Source organism: Hemitrygon akajei, chromosome 7 (assembly GCF_048418815.1).
Source record: "Hemitrygon akajei chromosome 7, sHemAka1.3, whole genome shotgun sequence".
In the NCBI taxonomy this organism is placed as follows: domain Eukaryota; kingdom Metazoa; phylum Chordata; class Chondrichthyes; order Myliobatiformes; family Dasyatidae; genus Hemitrygon; species Hemitrygon akajei.
Genome location: NC_133130.1, coordinates 166,239,158 through 166,264,315, shown reverse-complemented (window position 1 = coordinate 166,264,315; position 25,158 = coordinate 166,239,158). Strand labels below are relative to the sequence as shown.

Genomic DNA, 25,158 nt, shown 5'->3' with positions numbered 1-25,158 from the left:
GGAAGAAGCTGTTCCTGAATTGCTGAGTGTGTGTCTTCAGGCTCCTGTATCCCCTCCCTGATGGTAGCAGTGAGAAGAGGGCATGTCCTGGGTGAATGGGGTTCTTAATGAAAGATGCCACTTTCACCTTTTGAACCATTAGAATACAGAGTAATTACATGTGATAAAATATGGAATATTACAAAGAACTACACTATCTCATAAAATATTACATGACGGTGCATTGGGAGAGTCTCTGTGATTTTAGATAAACTTTTAATTCTGTCTTTGACTCCAGCTCAGCGTATTAGTGCCGCTGTGAGCTCCAGAGAAGCGGGTTTGAATCTGACTCTGGTGCCGTCTGTGTAGAGTTTGCATGTTCTTGCTATGACTGTAGGATTCCTTCGGGTGCTGTGGCTTCCTGTTCCATCCCAAAGACATACTGGCAAGTGAATCAGCTGCAGAGAATAAACCCTGGTGTGGGTGGTGTCATGGCCATGATTTCCAGGACAGCAGATGAGATGGAAGGGTGTTCCCAGAAAGAGTTAATAGGCCACAAAGATGGCACTGGTGATATACTGTGACTTTTTTCAAGTAGATCACAAACCTACTAGATATTCCACTAGATAACAGGGCATCATGGTAGCATGGTGTTAACACAGCTCGAGGCATCAGGGTTCCGTGTTCAATTCAGATGCCCTCTGTAAGGAGTTTATACATTCCAGCCCCCGGGTTTCCCCCGAGGGCTTCAGTTTCCACCCACATTCCAAAGACATACTAGTCAGTAGGTTAATTGATCACTGATTGAATTGAATTGAATGATCTTTATTGTCATTATACATAGGTACAATGAAATTCTGTTTGGTTTCCTCTCAGGCAATTAAACAAAGTGGTAGATAAAAACAAGACAGCAATGGAAAAACAGTATTAAATAGATAAGTAGCAGAAAATAAGTTGCAGCAGCACCAGAATATCACAGTAATGCACAAAGTGCCGTTAGTGCGAGTATTTGGGTCCCTGTGTGTGCTCACAGTTTCAGTCATTGTTCTGTGGGAGTGGTGTGATGGAGGCCACAGCTCTGGGGTAGAAGCTGTTCCTCAGTCTATTTGTTCTGGCTTTTAGTGTCCTGAACCTTTTGCTGGACGGCAGCGGGTCAGACAGGGTGTGGCCGGGGTGTGTGGTGTCTCTGGTTATGCTGATTGCTTTCCTCCAGAGTCTGCTGGAATAGACAGTGTCCAGTCCTGGGAGCTCCATCCTGACAATTCACTGGGCCGCCTTCACCACGCGATGCAGGTCTTGTCGCTCAGCGGCTGTGCAGCTGGCATACCACACTATGGCGCTGTTGGTCAGGATGGTTTCAATTGTGCTTCTCATGATTAGGTCAGGGTTAAATAAGTGGGCTGTCGGGCAGTGCGGCTCGGTGGGCTGGAAGGGTCTGTTCTGAGCAGCATCTCTAAATAAAATAAATATTCTCCTGAACTATGATCACTGCAATCTTTAGCCCGTAATTTCCCTTTCAGAAACATGCTTTCTAACCATCTAAATCGAGGGTTCCCAACCTTTTTTTATGCTAGGGACCCCTACCAGTAACCGAGGGGGTCTGTGAATCCCAGGATGGGAACCCTTGGTCTAAATAAACTAGCAGTTCTACAATCTCCTGAAGGACTCAGCAAGCTCGACTCTTAGGAACGTAGGTGTGGCATCTTGAAGGGGAGGAAGGTTGACCATCACTGGAAGAGAGAGTGCCGGAATGTACTTCAAGCCGGATTAAAGCATCGAGGCCTGGCAGCAGAATATGAATCAGTGTTCAGTCCCACCACTCTACCAGCCAAGATCCTCCACCTGAGCCCATGCCATCTGCCTGTGTTTGACCTGTCTCCCTCTCATTTCATTTCTACCATCGGGCAGCGGTGTAGGTGTATCGGGCCTTTCGCCATCAGGTTCAGGAACAGTTGCTGTCCAGCAACCATTGGGCACTGGGCCGCGTTGGATGACCTCTCTTGCCTCAACACTGAGTGGACTCCACTGTCTGTAGACTCACTTTCAGGATCTCTGCTTCTGTCATGTGTGATTTTTCATGAGTCTATTGTATGGATTTATTTTCCTGTGACTACCTGAAAGAAGATGAATCTTAAGTTTGAAAACGTTAAACATCCTTCAATAATAAAGTTACTTTGAACTTTGAGTTCATTACTTGTTCACCTCGCACTGTCTCCACCAGTTCACTACATTTCCAGAGACAGCCGAGTCCTTGTAGTTACTCAGGACACGGTCCTGTACTGGTGTCACTGTCTTACGTTGGGATGGAGGTGAACCAGATGGTATTGCTCCTCCAACCTGACTTTGTCTTCATCATTGCAGCAGACAGAAAGAGCTCAATGAAGCGACCCGGCAATCTGCACCAGGTCTCACCGATGTAGAGGAGCCATACCAGATACAGTAGGCAACCCCAACAGACAAGCAAGTGAAGTGTTGCCTCGTCCGGAAGGACTGTTTGGGGACCAAAATGGTGGTGAAGGAGGCGGCATGGGGCAAGTGTAGCACTCTGTCAGATTCCCCCTTCTTCAGCCTTTTACCTCTTCCACCTATCACCTCCATCTTCGATTCCCCCTCACCTGGCCAGACCTACCAACTGCCAGCTTGTCTTCCTTTCCTCCCCCACCACCTTATTCTGGCTTCTGCCCAATTCTTTTCCAATCCTGATGAAGGGTCTCAGCCCAAAGTGTTGACCGTTTATTCCTCTCCATAGATGCTGCCTTATCTGCTGAATTCACCCAGCATTTTGCGTGCCCTCCTCTAGATTTCCAGCATCCGCTTACGTTTATCTCAACTCCACTGCACATGTGTAAATTATGTCCAATTTATGTGCAGTGTATGTTAACTTACATTTGCTTGGCACTGTACTGTGGTGCTGCTGAAGAAAGCTGATTTCATAGTCCTTATTGAGAACTCTGTTGGTCGGAGTTGACCATGGATGCTGCATCCAAGCCATTGCCCCTGCAGCAGGCTCCCCCTCTCTGATGAATCCAAAGGAACGGCAGAGACTGATGCAGTTCAGCACCAGTTGCATCACAGGGGTTGCCAGTCAGCATTGAACTTAATATATATCTGTCTTGGGGACACACGTTCTGGATTGTTCCCTCGGGATTTACTCCTGAAGCTTTTCCCATGAGTGGGTACATTGCAGCTGGCTCCTCACCACAGACTCAACCTGCAAATTAACCTTTTGGGAATCCTGCACAAGGACTCCCAAGTGCCTTTGCACCCCAGATTTTTGTGTTTTCCTTCACTTAGAAAATAGTCAACTTTCCTATTACTTCTTTTGAAGTGCATAACCATACTTCCCAAAACTGTATTCCATCTGCCCCATTTCTTTACCCATTCTCCTAATCTAAGTCCTTCTGTAGCCTCTCGACTTCCTCAAAACTACCCGCCCCTCCACCTATCCTCATATTGTCTGCACACTTGACACAAAAGCCATCAATTCCATCATCCAAGTCATTGACATACAATGTAAAAAGAATCAGTCCCAACAGAGACCCCTGTGGAACATTAGTCAGTAGCAGCTAAACAGAAACGGCTCCTTTTATTCCCACTCTTTGCCCCCTGCCAGTCAGCCTCTGATTTATCCATGCTAGATTCTTTCCTGTAATACCATGGGATCACATCCTTACGTGTGGCACCTTATCAAAGGCCTTCTGAAAATCCAAGTACACAACATCCACCGATTCTCCTTTGTCTAGCCTGCTTGTTATTTCTTCAAAGAATTCCAACAGATTTCCCTTGCTCTATCACATGCTGCCTGGATTAGAGAGCATGTTTTAAGAGGACATATTGAGCAAGCCGGGCCTTTTTTCTCTGGAGTGGAGGAGGATGAGAGCTGACTTGATAAGGGTGTTCAAGATGATGAAGCACAGATCAAGTGGACAGTTAAGAGACTTTCTCCCAGGGCAGAAATGGCTAATATAAGGGGACAAAGTTTTAAGGAGATTGGAGGGAAGTGATGTGTCAGGTGTCAGAGGTAGGTTTTTTTTATACAAAGTGTGGTAGATAGAGGCAGATACATTGGGGACTTTTGAGAAACTCTTAGGTACAGGGATGGTAGAAAATGAAGGGCTATTGGAGAGGGGAGGGTTCGATTGATCTTGGAGTTGGATAAAAAGTCATCACATCATAGGCTAAAAGGCTTGTCATACGCTGCAGTGTTCTATGTTCTGTGTGGCATGTATCTGCTCCTACCACCTCCTCAGGCAGTGCATTTCAGGTATCCACTGCTCCATGTAAACACCTTGTCCCTCATATCTCCTTCAAACTTACCCCCTTTGCCTTAAGTGAACTTGAACGATGCCCACTGGGGAGACCATCCTGAAGCTCGGGAGCTCCCCCTGCTGGAACTTCTGTTTGTGGTCAGGAGGTCAGTGGAAAATGTTTCAGGGGATTCTGAAAGTGTCACCTGCAACAACCACCTTTGATCCTGGAACCCCAGCAGAGGTCCTGTGGGGTCCTGCTAGAGCCTGGATGCAGATCAGCGATGCTCAGACCTGACATTACTCTGCATTTTCCAGCACTCTGTAGTGTGGAGATGAGCTTTATTTGTCACACGAAATGTGCTGTTTGTGTCAATGACCGACACAGTGGGGCAGCCGCAAATGTCACCCTGCTTCTGGTGCCAACATAACTTACTAACCGTAATCCGCACGTCTTTGGACTGTGGGAGGAAACCCTCATATTTATGGGAAGAACGTACAAACTCTTCACAGTCAGTAGCAGAAATGAACCCACGTAACTGGCGGTGTAAAGCGCCATGCTAACTGCTATTCTACCGTGCCAGCCCCTAGCAAAGCCTGCAGCATCTGGTGTTCACAGGCTGTCTCCCAGCCAGGTACTAACCAAACCTGAGCCTGCTTAGCTTCTAAGGTCAGATGATATTGGGTGTTTCCAGGCTGGCCTGGCCATGAGCAGGTCAGCACAGCCTAATCATCAGACTCTCTTCTTACTGTGCACTGGTAGACACAATCTCTCTCCCTCTAACACAACCCACCCAATGGGTCCCACATTACAGCAATGTCTCAGGACATCATTATTCCTTCTGCAGGAGATACTCTCCACACGACTATCTTCAGCACATCAGATACCGTGAGAGTTGTTCATTGAACCTCAGCCTCTTGCCATTCAATTGCAGCACCTCACTTACACCAGTGAAAACAATGGAGACCTTCCAGCCCATCAGAGCCATGCAGGCCCCAAGAACATTCCCCTCAGTACCTCACCGCTGTTCAGCCCCACACCATTTCCCCACTGATGTCCCTTGAATCTCCTTGGAGTCCAGAAACCAATGGACCTCAGTTGGGATCGAAACCAAAAGATTCACAGAATAGGCAGAGTAAGGCATAGATACAGACCTCAATTACACAATTATCAACATTCAAGATTGTTTAAAGTAATTTCCTGTATACAAGTGTAAAAACAATTGTTCTCCAGATCTGAAGCAGCACCAGAAAACACAAAATATAAAGAACACAATAATAAAATGCACACAATAAATACAAATGCATAAGGAAAGCTTATACACATAGATTGATTGGATGTCCATAAAGTGACGCTAGGCTGTACATAATACAGATAAACAGATTACAGAGGAGGTGGTGTTTGCTGTTCTGAGGCAAATTAGGGTGGATTAATCCCAAGGGCCTGACAAGGTGTTCTCAGACCCTGCGGGAGGCAAGTGTGGAAATTGCCGGGACCCTAGCAGTGATACTTAAATCATCCTTATCGACAGGAGAGATACCGAAGCATTGGAGGATGGCTAATGCTGTTCTACCATTTAAGAAAGGCTCCAAAACTAAACCAGAAAATTATAGGCCGGTGGGCCTGACATCAGTAGTGGGAAAGTTATTGTAAGATACAAGGGACTGGATATATGAGTACTTGGATAGACGTGGACTGATTTGGGATAGACAGCATGGCTTTATGCATGGTAGATCATGCCTAACCGATCTTATAAAGTTTTTGAGGAGGTTAACAGGAACATTGATGAAGGCAAGGCATTTGACAAGGTCTCACTTGGGAGGTTGGTCAAGAAGGTTCAGTTGCTTGGCATTCAAGATGAGGAAGTAAATTGGATGAGACATTGTCTTTTTGGGAGAAGCAGAGTGGTAGTAACTGGTTGCCTCTCTGACTGGAGTGTTGCAGGGATCAGAGCTGGGTCTGTTGTTGCTTCTCATCTATATCAATGATCTGGATAAGAATGTGGCTAACTGGATCAGCAAAACTGTGGATGACACCAAGACTGGGGGTATCGTCTTGGAGGAAGACGATCAAAGCTTGCAGCGGGATCTAAACCAGCTGAAATAATGGCAGATGGAATTTAGTGCAGATAAGTGCGAGGTTTTGCACTTTGGTAGAACTAACCAGGGTAGGTCTTACACAGTGAACAGTCGGGCACTAAATGTGGAAGAACAAAGGGAGCAGGGAATACAGGTCCATAATTCACAGGTTGATAGGGCTGTAAAGAGAGCTTTTGGCACATTGACCTTCATAAATCAATGTATTGAGTACAGGAAATGGGATGTTATATTAAAGTTGTAGAAGGTGTTGGTGAGGCCCAATTTGAAGCATTGTGTGCAGTTTTGGTCACCTACCTACAGGAAATAAGGTTGAAGGAATACAGAGAAAATTTACAGGTATGTTGACGGGACTGGAGGACCCGAGTTATAAGGAAGAATTAAATAGGTTAAGACTTTAGTCCTTGGAACGTAGAAGATTGACAGAAGATTTGAGAGAGGTATAAAAATTATGAGGGGTATAGATAGGCTTTTTCCACTGAGGTTGGATGGGACTACAACTAGAGGTCATGGGTTAAGGGTGAAAGGTGAAAAGCTTAAGGGGAACATGAGGGGAAACTTCTCCACTCGAGGGTCCTGAGAGTATGGAATGAGCTGCCAATGCAAGTGGTGCATGTGAGCTCGATTTCAAAGTTTAAGAGAAGTTTGGACAGGTACATGAATGATAGGGGTATGGAGGGCTCTGGTCCGGGTGCAGGTCAACGGGAGTAGGCAGTTTAAATGGTTCAGAGTGGACTAGGTGAGCGGACTCATCTGGACTGTACTTTATGACTAAGGTGACCGAAGGGAAATATTGAAATAGTGTTGGAGGCGTTGATCAGTCTTACTACTTGGGGAAAATAAATGTTTTTGAGTCTCCTGGTCTTGGTGTGGATGCTACAGAGCCTCCTTCCTGATGGGAGTGGAACGAACAGCTAATTAGAACTACAAAAATGCATTTATTAGAATAGCAGACACTAAAATACTTATCTAGGTATGCACAGGTCTCTTCTCACACCTCCCGCTCTGCCTGATCTGTGGCACCTTTCACAACCAGCCCATCATGAAGCGAAAAGAAAAACTACCACCAAGCCCCCGACTGCTCTACTTTTATCCCGTATACTGCTGTACATGGACCAATAGCACTGAGCATGTCTACACAGAGCGCTGTCGCAAGAAAGCAGCCTAAATCATCAGGGACCCCCACCACTCAGATCACACTCTCTTTTCACTGCTGCCATCAGGGAGGAGATACAGGAGCCTCAGGACTTATACCGCCAGGTTTAGGAACAGTTATTACCCCTTAACCATCAGGCTCCTGAACCAGAGGGGATAACTTCACTCACCCCAACACTGAACCTTTTCCACAACCTATGGGCTCACTTTCAAGGACCCTTCATCTCATATTCTTGATGTTTGTTGACCATTTATTTATTATTATTTACTTCTTTTTGTATTTGCAGAGCTTGTTGACTTCTGCACATTGGTTGTTTGTCTTTCCTGTTGGGTGTGGTCTTTCATTGATTATATTGCATTTCTTTGTATTTACTGTGCATGCCTGAAACAAAATGAATCTCGATTGCATATGGTGGCATTTATGAACTCTGAGCATTAGCATCAGTTGAAACCGCCGAAGCAGAACTAATTATCACATGTCACTGCACATACTCTGTCCCTGCCACATACTCTTAAGGATGCAGTGGTGGTGATGATATTAGATGAACTCTTTACTGTACATCATGTACCCCAGTGGGGAGTGGAATCAATGAACATCCATGTCCCATGGGCCAGGGTCGAGGGAGGTTGGTGGAATTAACCAGACTTCAGGAAACACTGAGCTACTTGGTGTAAGGTTTTCTCAGACACGACTGGAGACTGGCCTTAGCTCTGTCTCCCAAAATGTCCTCACTGAAACCTTCTGGCTCCCAGAATTCCAGAATGTCTTCAAGCAAGAGTCATGTAGGTTAGAAATATATGGAAATTTCTTTCCGTAGATGCTGCCTGACCTGCTGAGTTCCTCCAGCATTGTGTGTCTTCTTCCCACCTGCTTATCATGTCTCCCTGATGATCCTCTTCCTTCCCTTTCTCCCATTGTCCTCTCTCCTCTCCTATCAGATCCCTTCTTCTCCAGTCATTTACTTTTTCCAACGATCAATTTCTCACTTCATTCCCCTCCTTCCAACCACCTTCTAGCTAGTCCTCCATCTCTCCCCCACCTTCTTATTCTAGATTCTTCCCCCTTCCTTTCCAGTGCTGGTGATGGGTCTTGGCCCAAAACGTTGACTGTTTAATCACTTCCATAGATACTGTTTGACCTACCGTGTTCCTTCAGCATTTTGTGTTATTTTGGAAATCTGCACCTCAGATTGCAGATTCATTTATTTATCATATGTACATTAAAACATTTCAGTGAAATGTGTCGTTTACATTAATAAGCAACACAACTCAAGGCAGAGCCCACAAGTGTGGCCACACATTCTGGCATGCTCAGTGTTCAACAGAACAACACCAGCAATGGCCACCCTCCCACCCAGCCACTCCTACTTGGCTTGCCTGCAGTCAGTCACAAAACCCCATTGAAATACAGAATGAAGATGCAGGGACGCGCGGGGACCAAGCAGATCACAGGCTCCCAAGAGACAGCTGATCCCAGAACATAAAACGTAAGTGCAGAATCAGGCCATTTGGTCCATTGAGCCTGCTCTGCTATCCCACCAAGGCTGATAACCCTCTCAATCCCATTCACCTGCCTTCTCCCCGAAACCTTTGACACCCTGACTAACATGAACCTATCAACCTTCTCTTTAAATACACTTGGCCTCCACAGCCGTCGGTGGCAATGAACTCTACAGATTGACCACCCTCTGGCTAAAGAAATTCCTCCTCAACTCTGTTCTAAAGGGACGTCCTTGTGTTCCAAGGCTGTGTCCTGTGGTCCCAGACCCCCTCACTATAGAAAACATCCTCTCCACATACACTCTATCCAGGGCTTTAAACATTCACTGAGGTCTCCCTCATTCTTCTGAACTCTAGAGAGTACAGACAAGAGCCAAATAGAAACATAGAAAATAGGTACAGGAGTAGGCCATTTGGCCCTTTGAGCCTGCACCGTCATTCAGTATGATCGTGGCTGATCATCCAACTCAGAACCCTGTACCTGCTTTCTCTCCATACCCCCGATCCCTTTAGCCACAAGGGCCATATCTAACTCCCTCTTAAATATAGCCAATGAACTGGCCTCAACTGTTTCCTGTGGCAGAGAATTCCACAGATTCACCACTCTCTGTGTGAAGAAGGTTTTCCTCATCTCGGTCCTAAAAGGCTTCCCCTTTATCCTTAAACTGTGACCCCTCGTTTTGGACTTCCCTAACATCGGAAACAATCTTCCTGCATCTAGCTTGTTCAATCCCTTTAGAATTTTATATGTTTCAATAAGATCTCCTCTCAATCTTCTAAATTCCAGTGAGTATAAGCCTAGTCGATCCAGTCTTTCTTCATATGAAAGTCCTGCCATTCCAGGAATCAATCTGGTGAACCTTCTTTGTATTCCCTCTATGGCAAGAATGTCTTTCCTCAGAATAGGGGACCAAAACTGCACACCATGTTCCACTGTCAATGTACATGGTGGTTAAAGTCAAGCAGCATCTATGTCAGGGGGTCCTAGCCTAGGATCCACAGACCCCTCTGTTAACAGTAGGAGTTCATATCATAAAAAAGGTTGGGAACCCCCGATCTATAGTGAGGAATAAACATTTTCAGGCTGAGACCCTTCATCAGTCCTGATCCAAAGTTATATACTGAGTCTAAGGAGGAACTAGCTAGCAATTCTGATAAGTTACTACACTGTCTTTATCTTTTAACCTGAATCTAAAGAAATAACAAATGCAACATAACTGAAAGGAGGGAGGAAAAACTCCATTGTTAATTCCAACAATTTCACAAAGCATTGCTAATCATCTACGGGTAAATTTGTTGGCTTGCTTTTCAAAAGAAATGCAATTCTAAAATTAATGTTCCATGATAAGGCAAATAGAAATCTTCATTAAGTACTTCATCTGCACGACTGTGCTCTTCATAGTTATTTCTGATTTAATTTCAAATATTTATGGTACTTTAATTGGAACTGTATGATTAGAGAATGGAAAAGTCTGCATCAAATATTGAAGAGCCATTGTAAGTGTTGAAGCTTTGTATTCTCCCAACTCAATGGCTTTAGATTAAATGTCAAATATTTATGGAATTTTAATTGGATTTTTAAAGCTTAAGGACTTTGGAGTTTTTTTCTTTCCCATCTCAGGAGTACTTAATAAAATAATGAAGCACAGAATAAAATTAGTGTCATTTTAAATATAAGATTCAGAAATAATAAAATTGGATTTAGAAAATTGACCTGGACCGAACAATGAATTTCTTCTTTGTCAAAATCAACGCAAAGTGTGGCAATACCAGACCAATATCCTCAGTTCTGTGGAGTCATGGCGCAGACGAGGTGCGGTGTCACCATGTTTGTGCCTAACACCAAGTGAGGGAGAGAGGAGAACAGGATGGAAAGGGGGCCAAAGACAGACAGATGGAGGAGGAGGGAGGATGAAAGTGTGTGTGTGGGGGGGGGGGGGGGAAGGGTGAAGAGAGGGGGAATGAAGCCAATGGGGGACAAAGATGACAGAGGGAGGGGAGGTAAGGTAATAGGATGGAGGGGAGGGGAAAGTTAAATGATTTTTCTCTCCTGAGTTATTGATCAAAGGTTATTTCAAAGATGACCGTAGTGGGTTCTTACTGACCTTGCAACAGACACAAAATGCTGGAAGAACTCAGCAGGCCAGGCAGCATCTATGAAAAAGAGTACAGTCAACTTTGCAGGCTGAGACCCACTGACCACCTTCTCTGGCTAATATGCAACAGCATGAGTAACACAGGAGGGAGAACATGTAGATAAAATACAATTACATATCTAAGTGTGCACTTCAGTGAGACAGTAGCCCATGGAATGGCAGTGAACCAGATGTCAAAGGTTGAGGTGTGGGCATTGACCTGTGTTGGAACAGACTTGGTGTTGGGCAGGTTTGGGCTGGGTGAACCCTATCAATAAGGAACACATCCCAATGATCCACATGAAAACACTGAAACACTGCCCCCCCCCCATCTCAGATGCCCCCAAACCCCAGGTACTCCCGGCTCCGAGAGAATGACTGGATTCCGTGCCAAAATGTGGAGACAGCCAAGTTAATAGATTAGTTCAGACTGATGCTGCTGCCTTAGAAAAGCCTAAAAATTAATGACCTGATTAATTTTCACCACCCCTTTTCTGGCCTTTCAGCTTTTTTGCAGTTGTGATTTATTATCCTCATACTTGCTTGATAACATGGCAACAGGTCTCATTTCTAATGCAAAATGTTATAGAAAAGATTCAGGCAATAACCCTCCCTCGGTGCTGCCCCTGCCAGTGTTCCCCTCCCTCAGGACCACCCGTCCCATAGTGTGATAAGTAATTGGTATAGAGGACGAGGTGTTCACATTACTCCAGCGCCTGTGTCTACAATAAAGCAATTTACATTGAAGTCAGTGATGATAAACCTGATTCTGATTGTAACATATACTTATCCAGAATGTACACTCGCTCTCCATCAACCATTCTGCAAACTCCATTTCTGTCAAATAATTAAAATGAACAAATAAACACATTCTTTATGCCACAGTTGCATACATTATGCTTAGTAAAAACACATTTTAACTGAGGTGAGAAATAAGAGAAGCTTGAGTTCCAAACTAATTAAAGATTAATTATGTATTTACTTATTTTTATCTAGAGATACATAGCATGGTATCAGACCCTTGGAGAGCACGCTAACTGGTTGCATCACTGCCTGATGTGGAGGGGCCACTGCACAGGATCGGAAAAAACTGCAGGAAGTTGTAAACTCAGCCAGCTCCATCATGGGCACCAGTCACTCCAGCATCAAGGACACCTTCAAAAGGTGGTATCTTTGATACGGAGCCCCAGGACGTGCCCTCTTCTCATTGTTACCATCAGTGAGGGTGTGTCACCAGCGATCTAAAGTCTCTTCTCAAGCACAAAAAGAGCCTTTAGATCAGGAGACAGGGAGGTATTGAAACGCACATAAGGAGCTAAACAAGATGATCAAGGTGGCTAAAGAGGAATGAAGGAGAGAGCTGGAGAACAAGCTTGGGCAGAGTAGCACACAGGACTTGTGGCGAGGCATGAAGAACATCACTGGCTTCAATCAGCCTAGCTGGAGAGTCTCCGATTGCACCCGTGAATGGGCTAATGAGTTAAACCAGTTCTTCAATAGGTTTGACAACTGCCCACCTGTTCACACCCCTCAGCAAACCAGTCCAGGTGCCGAAGCACGTATGCTCTCAGCATAAACACTTCCCCTCGTCCCTCCTCCAGTTCAACATGTGGATGAAAAACACAAGCTACCACTGTCTACATCCACCCCCTGCCCTGCACCTACCATCCACACCTCCACATACCAATTGCTATTGTCCCAATCTTCACCTCCACCTTCCACCAACTCCATGGACTTGCCTTCCCTACCAAGCAGCTGAGACGGACTCTGGGGAAACTCAGAAACGGCAAAGCATTGGGACTGGATGGTGTAAACCCCGTGGTCCTGAAGGAGTGTGCTGAGCAGCTGCGTTGAGTTCTCCAGTGAATTTTTAATCTGAGTCTCAGCCTGGAAAGGGTCCCACCTGTGTGGAAAACGTGTGGTCCCAGTACCCAAAAAAGGCCAGCATAAGTCTTGAACCTCACACATCATGAAAACCCTAGAGAGGCCTGCTCTGGCTCACCTCTGACCCCTGGTCATGTCAGCCCTTGATCCTCTGCAGTTTGCCTACCTGGAGCACATTGGAGTCAACAATGCGTTATCTTCCTACTGAACAGAGCCTACTCCCATTTGGATAAGCAGGCCAACACTGTGAGGATCATGCTTTTTGATTTCTTGAGTGCCTTCAGTACCATACAGCCCTCAATGAATGTAGCTTTTCCCACAGCAAAGCAGATTGGCACTTGTATTGTATCCTGGATATCAGACTACCTGACTGGCAAACCACAGTATGTGTGGCTTCAAAGATGTGTGTCAGACATGGCTATAAGCAGTACTGGGGCCCCACAAGAGACAAGGTATGTATTGGCTCCCTTCCTGTTTACCCTCAGACTCAGTCACGTCACCTGCAGAAAGTCTCTCATGACTCAGCAATAGCTGGTTGTATAAAGGGAGGACAGGGTCCTGGTGGAGAACTCTGACGGTGCAAGCTGAATCATCTGCAGCTCAACCCCATTCTCCTGCCATCTCCCTTTGATACTCTATCAAGAACCCATAAACCTCTGCTATAAATACACCCAATGACTTGGCCTCCACAGCCATTTGTAGCAAAGAATTCCACAGATTCACCACCCGCTGCCGACAGAAATTCTTCCTCATATGTTCTAAATAGATGTCCCTCTATTCTACGGCTGTGCTTTCTGGCTCTTGACTCCCCACTATTCATTCTCTCCACATCCACTCTAACTAGGCCTTTCAATATGTTTCAATATATCCCCCCCTCATTCTTTTAATCTCCAGTGACTGCAGGCCAAGAGCCATCAAATGCTCCTCATACGTTAATCCTTTCATTCCTGGAATCATTCTCATGAACCTTCTCTGAACACGCTCCAATGCCTTTTCTTAGTTATGGGGCTCAAAACTGCTCACTATAATACAGACACATCAGATTTTTGTTTCTCCCTCTCAAACTGCAGGGTGAATTCAGTCAGATTATGACCACAGCCCCTCAACTCATAGCTACTATTCAGAGGCATGTATACAACCCCCATCAGGATCTTTTTAAAACCCTTTCAGTTTTTTAACTCTACACACAAGGATTCCACATCATACAATCCTACGTCACCTAAGGTTTTGATTTCATTTTTTACAGGGCCACCCCACCCCTCTGTGCCTACCTGTCTGTCCTTTCGATACATGTATCCTTGGATGTTAAGCAAAGAAAACCCATAAACCAAGTCTGCATTAAGACAAAATGTTGTCCCACATAAATCATTAAACGACAGCTTTTGAAACAATGCATTTTTGTATCTAATGTTTTGAGTTATCTTTTGATATGATGCCCATTAGAGTTAGTTCCACAGATAGGATTACAAACTTGAGAAAATCTGCATTTGCTGGAAATCCAAGCAACACAAAATTTAGTTCCACAGATACCTGATCAGTTGTGTGCAAAACAAGGCTGTGTATCAATTAATTTCTGCAGTCTGCAGAATAGTAGAAGGGCTTAAGAATAACAGTTAGGACTAATGGCACATGGATTATAAATAAATGGTTGGCTATGGTTGGAAGGGTTAGAGTGGCTCAACATTGGGGGTTGAAGGGTCTGTACTCTACAATATTCCATTCACGATTTACATTGGAGTTGGTTGTATTGGTAACCAAGGGAACAGGATTATCCACTCAGTGGCTTCTTTATTAGGTACACCTGCTTATTAATGCAGACATGATTAAGAGGTTCAGTTGTTCAGACCAATCATCAGAATGGGGAAGAAATGTGATCTAAGTGACTTTGACCATGGAATGATTATTAGTGCCAGACAGGGCGATTTGAGTTTCTCAGAAACTGCTGAAGTCCCGGAATTTTCATGTACTGCCTTTGGAGTCTACAGAGGATGGTGCGAAAAACAAAGAACATCCAGTAAGGAGCTGTTCTGTGGGCAAAAACACAGTGTTAATGTGAGAAGTCAGATAAGAAAGGCCAGGCTGGTTCAAGCTGACAGGAAGACAACAGGAACTCAAATAAGCAGGTTAACAGTGGTGTGCAGAAGAGCATCTCTCAACACACACATTGAAACTTGAAGCGGATGGGCTACAGCAGCAGAAAACCACACCGGGTTCCAATCTTGTTCAGTGACCAACCAGAGTGTAGAAAGACTCCCGCTCACACTGGGGTCAAACAATGCAGCTTCTGAGGTACAGTTGGTACACAGCATGTTCAAAATACAATTGGTTTATTGTTTTAGAGGCTTTAAGGAAACGTTCTTCCCCCTCCTCCCAGGGCTTTTCATATTGAGCTGTTGCTTGAATGTGGTGCTGCAAATCGCCCCACACCTTACTCGGACAGAGATTTTAGGATGTCACAGGAATCAAGAGAGATTTCATTAGTGTGGGAAAGTTATGGTAAGATTAAACATCTGCCACATACTGAATAGCGGAGTATCACACATAAAATGCTGGAGGAAATCAGCAGGTTAGGAAGCATCTACAGAGAGGAATAAACAATTAATGTTTTGGGCAAAGATCCCTCATCAGGTCTGGAAAGGGGCAGAAGCCAGAATAAGCAGGTCATGGAAGGGGAGGAGTACAAGGTGACAAGTGATGGCAGCTGATGGGGAAATGTGTTTCGATGTATATTTGACAAAACTAATACCATGTCACCTACAGCACTGAAAGGTACGGAGTTGAGTCCTGATGAAGGGCCTCAGCCCTAAACATTAACTGTTTACTCCTCTCCATAGATGCTGCCTGACCTGCTGCATTCCTCCAACATTTTGTGCTTTGCTCTGGATTTCTAGCATCTACAGAATCTTTTGTTACTGAATGATGGAGTTGACACAAGGTACCAAATGCATAACTACTGTTCCATTCCCTCAAGCCTCATGGTCTAAGACTTATTTTGGTGCCCAGCCATGCAACCTTAAGTGGGCTATTGCTGAATTCTTTACATTCTCCTTAACAGGGGCAGATGTCATTGTGATTATGGAAAATAAGTCAGTGGGGATTGAGCTGAGAAGTTTGAGGGCACAGCTGCACTATGTTTTGGGATTTAATGGGTTCCAGGACTAGATACAGTGGTATCCTTCTCCAAGGATCATCATGTTGTGAAGAGGCTAGTGAGTTCTTGGGAACCAGAGAGTGATGCTGTCTGTAGTTTAGCCATCTGGTGGTGCTTTGCCTGGTAGGTTCACCCATGGTAGTAAGGTCAAGGGGGGGAGGTTCATCAAGACCTCAATGATGACATATCACAACAACAGTGAAAGCAGAGGAAGGCTGCAGCTCTAAAGGGATTCCAGTCACTTTGGATGCTATGCCTCTGGACCCTGATCATGGATCATGTGGTGGCTGCCTGTGCATCAGCCTCCCCAGTTAAATAAAATCATGCACAGGCATTCTCCATTAAGGGAATAATCCCTTGGGAGAACATTATACTTGAGTGACCATTACAGTAGGAAGTATTTTATTTTGTGAAAATGTTTAAACAATTCATTTCAGGCCAGTAAGTCACCAATTCTGTTTAATTCATATATACAGGTCAACAAACCTGACCGTCGTAAAAACTGGTGTGCACAGGGTTATTAACATTTCAATGTAAGTGGTGCTCTTTTGAATAATGCCTTTAATTCATACAGCCCTAATCAAAGTTAAAACTACACAGTGCTTTACATTGAACAGGATTTTACGTATCCTTTATTTTGAGACAGCTGTAACGTTGTCTTGTCAGAATGGTTGGCAGTTAAGAAGTCATAGGATAATTTAGGGGTATGATGTAATTTGAGCTGAGCAACAGACTAATGTCAGATATCTGTGTATTACATAAACCCAATGACTGAAGGGGGCAGACAGTAACAGAAGTGAAACGGGACATTTGCCACATCAGACCAAGTACATACCTGTACTGTTTACTAGCCTTTTGTAGGCTGCCCATTTGAGTGCTAGTTTTCATACTTAAATGTTATCAGAGACTCTGGCTCCACCACCCACCCTTCCGTATAGCAGAGTCTAGATTCCAACCACATTCCCCTTCCTCATCTGGGATAAAGTTCTTCCTTAGATCAATTCCAAACCCATACCCTTTATTACTAGATACCTCTGCTAAGGTAAAGTTTCCTACCCACCTACACCCCTCAATTTTGTACGCCCATATCAGGTCACATTAGCCTCCCCCATTCCAAAGATAAAACCAGCCCACAGATCTCTCCTCAAAACAAAATCATTCCATCTCAGGACAGTACCTTGATGAATTTGCATTGTATCTTGATCATAATCACACATCACAGAAATAGGCCATTCAGCACAACTTATCTCTGAAAAAAATGTTGACTAGCCAGCTTGTCCTATCTGACCATGTTTGGTCCAAAGCCTTCTAAATGTCTCCTGTATACTATCTAGATGGCTTTTAAGAAAGACCATAAGACATAGGAGCAGAATTAGGCCATTCAGCCATTGAGCCTGCTCTGCCACTCTGTCATGGCTGATTTATTATCCCTCTCAGCCCCATTCTCCTGCCTTCAGCCTGTAACCTTTGACACCCATATTGTTGCTAATGTAACTACCTCAACCACTATTTGTCTCTTTTAAATCTCTCACCTCTGATCTTAAACCCATGTCCTCCCTGGGAAAGACTGTACTTTCACCCTATGCTCCTCATGATCGTATACACCGATCAGGTCACAACTCATTCTCCAATAATATCCCTTCTATGGCATGGAAACCAGAACTGGACACAGTACTGGTTTATTAAAGATTCAGCATGGTAACAGGCCCTCCCAGCCAAAGATCCCATGGCTGACCTGTTAACCTACTAACCCTCATGTCTTTGGAATGTAGGAGGAAACCCACGCTGTCATAGGGAGAACATAGTCAGCAGCGGGAATTGAACCCAGGTCACTGGTGCTGTAAAACATTCTGCCAAACACTACACAGCTGTTCTGCCACAGGATATTTCAGCTCTAACCTAATCAATTTTTTATAATATTGCATCATAACCTCCCTGCTCTTATTCTCCATACGCTCTCATAAAGGTTTTCTTCGCCAGCTTATCTTCCTCACTGGTCACTTACAAGGATCCTTGGACATGTACACAGAGGATCTCGTTATCCAATCCTCCCTAACCACGGGTCCTATCCGTCACTTATCAGGGTTAAATTCCATTTGCCATTGCTCTGGCCATATTGTCGTGTGTCCAAAACAGTCTATAGCCTTTAACTACTCTCATTATCAACACCTTCAAGAGGATTACAAGCTTGTCATGGTTTGGAGGGTTGCGTGCCTCAATGACTCAGAGACCCATGCCAAACAGGTCAAAGGATAGAAGCCTGACTAAGAATGGTCCACTGGTCCTCCAGGTTCGAGGATTCAGGTCAGGACAAACAACCCTGACTGATAAAATAAAATTGTCATGGAACCAGAAATTACATGACTGCCAGTAAGAAAGACCAGGCTGTTGACACTATGAAGGAAGCCCTGAACACTTCCAGAGTTGGAGGACCTTCATTGCTGCCTTAAACACAAGCAGCGTAACAGGCAGTAGATAGACCACTATCAACAGAAACATGTCATCTGAACATTTAGTAACATCCAAACATTTTTTGAAATTTATATAAAGGACCCCACCATTAATGTTCATAGGCCACAAGCTTCTTAATGACAAAAAAATCCCTCTATTGTCACCACGGCTTCTTTTACGAAGTCAATTTTACCCATTTGTCCAAGATCCCAGAGGTCCTGATCTTTCTTTGCCCCATTCTCTTGTGGGAAATTGTCAAAGACCTTATAGAACTCTATGTAGACTACACTGGCCCTCAATATAGCTTAATATCATTTAAAAATTCAATTAAATTGGTCAGACCAATCACAACAAGATGATCCACTGAGCCTTGACTAGACATGGAACATGGGGAAGTCCCAAATTATTGTTCCATTGGTGTATAGTTCTTATTGCCAGATGGAAGCGTCACTAGAAAATAAACAAGTCAAACAAAGATTTCTGGATACACAGGAACTGTCTTCCTGGCAATGTTTGAATAGATACAATTTTATTCCCTGGAACTCAATGAGAGAAGATCTTACAGAGGTATACAAAGTTATGAGGGGTGTAGACAGGGTAAATACAAGCAGGCTATATCCACTGATGTTGAGTGAGACCAGAACTAGAGGTCATAGGTGAAAGGTGAAATATTTAAGGGGAACTCCTTCACTGTGGGTGGTGAGAGTGTGGAACAAGCTGCCGGCAGAAGTGGTGGATGAGAGTTTGATTTCAACATTTAAGAGAAGTTTGGATAAATACATACCGGTGGGAGGGGTATAGCGGATAGGTCGATGGAACTAGGCAGAGTAACAGTTCAGCACAGATTAGATGGGCCGATTGGCCAGTTTCCACACTGTAGTGTTCAATGACTGAAAATACTGAACGATTCCTTATCAAAGTATCAGGTTGACGGGAGGCCATTATGCACTGGAGGAAGAAGACATGTTTCTATGGAAGAACAGATCAGCTCAGTGTCACACTGAGCTGTAAAGAGTACTGCTGGCAGAAGAAACTGCATCTTGAATTATGCAACTGTATTGTAAATTATTTCAGCCAACTTTAGTACAGATAAACAAGACTAAAAAAATTAAAGGAGACTATCTATGCTGGATTGTTTCCTTTGGACCAAAGAGAAAGTGAGATTTAATAGTGGTACATAAAATTGGAGGCTGGACAGATATACTGGAATGACCCCTTTGCTTTAGCTGAGACAATAAGGAGGGGCCATGTATTTAAGTTCATTGGGTTAGACAAGAGGGTGGCTGACAATTATTTTTCCACAGTCTGGAGTTCACTGTCTGAGAGTGGGGAAGGCAGAAAGCCTCTCACTTTTAAAAAAGCACCTTGATGAGGGATTTGAAATCTGCGCCTGCAGAGCTATGAGTGTGCCAAGCACTGGGAAATGGTTAAACTGATGTCCATTTATAAAGTCTGCACAGACACAACTCCGTGATAAACCGACAGTGTTAGGATGCTATCCCTCCATCAGCTTTGATACGTGGGTTTACAAACCAGATACAGCATACAAAATGGGGAAATACGAGTTGCCCATGTATTGAGTTTTTCTTTGATCAGTTATGCTTTGAATCCAAGATTTTTGGTCTCTTGTTACAGTACCATCACTAGGTTTGAGCCGTTGTATTTTAATACAGTGGATTCCAGTTAATTATGGCAGCTACTTTTTGGAAAAGCTCTCAAAAGGACAAAAACTAATCAAGTAAATAACTGGGATTCCCTTTATTTGGGACACTATGCAACTTAATTGGGACAGGAGACAGTTGTCGAATAAGTTCTAACTAGCATCAGTTGCATGTGCTTGTATTATGTTATTCATCTGGGCCATTTTTAAAAAAAAAAGCGATTTTTGATCATTTTGTTTTTATTTTGGTTTCATGAAGGAAGTCTATTATCTGCATTAGGTGTCTGTACTGATTTTGTTTATTTATATTCACTCAAAAGAACATAGCAGCATACACTGGATGAATCCCTCTGTCGATAACTATTAGAAACTAATACAACTTCATAATACTGTTAGTGTTCCAATTGGTTCAGTAATTAATTTAAATACATAATTTATTACTCAGTTAAACAGCATTTTTTATATCCCTTTATGGTGCCAGTGACCGACCCACCTAATGTGACGTCCTGCAGACAGTTCACAGAATTACTACTACTTCTTTTAAATATACTTCTACTACTAATCTAGGTGCAATTGGAGTTTGTAAATTACATTTTGATAATGTGTTTTTGGGCTGACTGAACGATCTGGCACTTTTGCTGTTTCCAAGGTAATTCAGTGTGGCTGAAAACAGAATGGCGGAGCATGAACCCATGATCAGCTTTCTCACCGACTAAAGCAGGATTGAAATCAACGAGGATGAGAGTGGAAGGCGAGTTCAGCATGTGCATGTCACTGGTCTCCCTCTTACTTGCTGCCAATGGAGGGCGGGTGCTTAGTCTTGGGCCTTGGTCAAGGTTTGATTGGTGTGGTTTGTGGATTAGACCCGTTTGTAGAGAACGGGTCAGTAGCGGGGTATGTGACGAATTCCCACAGAACTGGGGATTTCTGACTGTGATTGGTGGGAGGGGCCCGTCATACTCCATTATCACACTTTTCAGGTGGCTCTGGAAGTCGAGCCCCAATTTGTGACTCGTGACACGGCCGGTAAGCCAGAGGGTCGCCATGGCTTCTGGGTCGCATACAACAGACATCCGGGGGGTTGTGTATATAACATATAATCATGTTATATCTGATTCTGGTTACTCTTTTTTTTAATTGCTTTTTTGATCGTGGTGATCTGGCTTTGCAGCCTGCAATCAAAGAACAGCAGCGCTAAACTGAATTGAACATTCCTATGCTATTTCACGGACTCTGCAGTTTGATGAATAATATTTTGTTATTTGCTTGCTTTCTGCCATTTGCGTGACTTGTATTTTCTGGCACATTGGGTATTGGATGTTTTCTTTGAACAGGTTCCGTAGTGTTTCTTTCTGTTTCAATCTCTGTTTCATGACTACCTGCAGGAAGACAAATCTCAGGGTTGTATACTGCATACCTACTTTGATTTCCATGAAACTTCGATGATTTGGTCAGCTACTTTATTGAGCCGATATGTACTGGTTCTGATGTGTCCCAAATTAACTGGAATCCTCTGTATTTAATTTTAGTGTACGACTTCCTTAGCTTAAAATAAACCCAGTTAAAATACAAAGTTCAACACCCCTTCCTTGTATATCTCAAAAGGAGGGGTAATTAGGTATAGTTTGCTCCATACATTTGACATAGCAGCTATCTGAAAGTCAAACATACCTTTAGCTGAACTGATAAATATTTAATATTAAACTCTCATCAAGTTCCACATCAATTTGGACATCAAATTTCATCATCTTGGAACTCTGTATTCAGACATGACATTTTAATAACATAAATGACTATCAGATAACCACTTTTGAAATAGCAGACATCTCAGAAGATAATAGTTCCATTAATTTTGACAAGGTGATATATAAAAGCACCATCCACAACACTGCAATTGTAGACAATTGCTCATGTTAAAGGAGGTTCTCAGTACAAAGCTAGAGAAACACAGGCAAAGTGTAAAACTGTGAAGGACTCGAACTTTGGCAGGGAATCGGTCTCATCTCCCATTGACTGCTGTCTTCATAACAGTTTAGACAAACTATTTTATTCTTTGCGTATTTGGTACACAGACAGGCCAGTGGCAGAGAGATTAGAGGATGTGTAGATTTGACCTTGGTGGCTGCTGGAAGCACAATATAAACGGTTACAGATTGTTTCCAGAGCTTAGTGCATGCCCCAGTCCCCGTCCTGATATGGTGACTTCAACTAAAATGTAATTTGTTGCAAACTGTGCAACCGACATTGGCCACATCCTTGGTCCAGGTAACATGTTCAATGAACAACACTAACTATTTATTTAGGTTAATAATAGCACGGCCCAGAAACAGTCCATTGATACCTGTCCCGTCCTGTAATTTCCTCGGTACAGATCAGGGATCAAACCTGGGGTGGATTTCCCAGCCACTCACCGGACTGGCCCAGTGAGCCATAAGGGGCAGCTCACCCAGAATGTCTCAACAAATACAACGTAGATCACAGAAATAAAGACAAAATGATCACAGTAAGAAAGGTTATGTAATAAAACGGACTTCACCACCTGGGTTAAGTTCTGCTTTAGAGCACCAATGTGTCAGACAAGGCAGGGAGTTACTGCAAGTTTGACTTCAGAAACATTAGCTTGTTCATCACCTCTGGTGTCAGCTGTCTCTTCTGCTTTCCTGAAAATGTCTCAAAGTTATTCAGACAGCTACTTCTTGCACCAACTGCTGGCACAGCCAAAAGCCAGAAGGCAAGCTTGGCTAACTTTGGGTGCTTCTGAGTGGCATTTGACCAGTAACCAAACAGATCTGTGGATTTATTGGGCACCGGCTCCTTTAGATACTGAAACACTTCCTCCTTTCGTTCATCCTGATTCGCGTCTTTGTTTGCAGGAGTTTTTGTGTTTTCACTCATCCCACGCACTCTCTTCCTCGCTGGTTGGAATTCAACGACGTCTTCACAGGACTGTCCCATATCTGAAATCATTTCGCACACTCGACTGATTACTTCCTCTTGCTGGTAGTGCGGCACTGACCGCAAGTGCTTCGAATGGGGGTCAAGCACCATTGCTACTTTGTGAGCATTCTCCATTTTGAAGTTTTCTTTCAGGGACTCCAGAAAGAGATGGCAGAGTTTGCTTACGTTGCCTGCGTCATTAGCTTTGGATGTGAAGAGTTTCTCCAATCTGATATAGGTCGGGAGCACGAGCTGCAGAGTTGGTTTGTTTTCACAACTTAGTTCGATTACAGCCTGCTTCACTGGAGCCAAAATAGCTGCAAGATTGTTCAACAAACTTTTATTGCAATTTTGGAAGTGTTTGAGTTCCTTCCTGCCGCTGATTAATTCTCGTAACTGTTCATATTTCTCGTGTACAAGGAGAAGAGAGTCTGCAACTGAATTCCAACAACATGGAGCTTGATGTCCTTCAAGAAGGTTGGATAACTCTGGAGTGACAGTACCTTGTTCCAGTGAACTCATTATCTGGATGCAGTTACTCACAAGTTCAGTAACCTCTGGCATGTTTTGTGCCTGCAATGTTCTTTCATTAAGTACACTCCTTACCATGGAGTTCAATGCACAGGCTGAACACCGCAGACATATCCCAGCTTTCAACAAAGCAGCAGAACTGACTTTGCTATCCGTGACATAAATTGTTCTCATCTCTGACATTACAAATTCAGAAAGGACATTCAACACCCACTGGTGAACCTGGTCACCAGTTTCTTTCCCATCAACCTCTTTAATGCCCAGCACATACCGTTTCATCTGTAACCCTTCCACCTGATGTGCTGTTAGAATGTAGAACGACTCTGACCCCACATTCTGACAATGGCAGGTGACCCCAATTCCCCAGCAAGCATTACTTCCGAGTGCACATGTCACTTTGACCTTCACCTGATTGTACATTCTGGGCAGATGTTTCAGAGCAAGTGCATTCATATCTCCAAGGACGTCAGCTACAGGAAAGGATCCATAACGTGCACCAATGTCTACAAGTGTCTGAGCAAGTTTGACAAAGTCTTTTCCATTAATCACAGCCAGTGCCTTCAGATCAGCGCACATCACCCTGAGTAGCTTCTCAGCAACGTGTTGGCGTTCTTTATCAAGGGCTGAGCTATTCACTGCAAATGAAAGAAATAAATATTAGAAAAATAATTCTGCCCATCAAAATAACATTATAATCTATAAGTTGCTTAAGTAGTATGAATAATTGATATAATTAACCTTAATACACTCAGTGGCCACTATATTAAGTAGAGAAATGGAACCCGGTGTGGTCTTCTGCTGCTGCAGCATTTAAGGTTCGATGTGTTGTGCATTCAGAGATGCTCTTCTGCACACCTCTGTTTTAACATTTGGTTATTTAAGTTACTGTTGCCTTCCTGTCAGCTTGAACCCAGTCTGCCTATTCTCATTAACAAGGTATTTTTACCCACAGACCTGCCGCTCACTGGACGATTTTTTTTTGTTTTGTACCATTCTCTGTAAACTCGAGACTGTTGTATGTGACGATACCAGATCAGCAGTTTCTGAGATACTCACACCCCACCCACCCCTGGCACCAACATCATTCTACAGTTAAAGTCACTAAGATCACATTTCTTGGTCTGAACAACAATTGATCCTCTTGACCACATTTGCATCCTTCTGTAACCGGAGTTCCTGATATTTGCATTAATGAGCAGATATACAGGTGCATCTAACAAAATGGCCACTGGGTTTAAATTTTCATTATCAACAGTTCAACTCTGTGAAAAGAGAAGCTGGCAAAATTCCAATGAGTATTTTTGTTTGAATTGCTACGTCTGTCGGTTTAAGCCTTGTGAAACAAAGGACTATAAAAAAAATACATGGACTTTCATAGTAGTGAAATAAATGAAAACAGAATGATTTTAGTAAGGAAATGCACATCAATCA

The 25,158-nt window shown here is 43.6% G+C and overlaps 1 protein-coding gene across 14 annotated transcripts in view; it reads right to left on the bottom strand.

Annotated features, from left to right (window-relative positions):
• Positions 1–16,692: 16,692 nt before the first annotated feature.
• znf618 (zinc finger protein 618) overlaps positions 16,693–25,158 on the bottom strand; it is a 109,522-nt gene continuing 101,056 nt past the window's right edge. For all 14 annotated transcript variants that reach the window (XM_073052471.1, XM_073052477.1, XM_073052481.1 and 11 more), the window contains one exon: positions 16,693–24,362. In XM_073052471.1, coding sequence (XP_072908572.1) covers positions 22,849–24,362 — 1,514 coding nt within the window. In that variant the 3' untranslated portion in view covers positions 16,693–22,848. The remainder of the gene's footprint in view (positions 24,363–25,158) is intronic.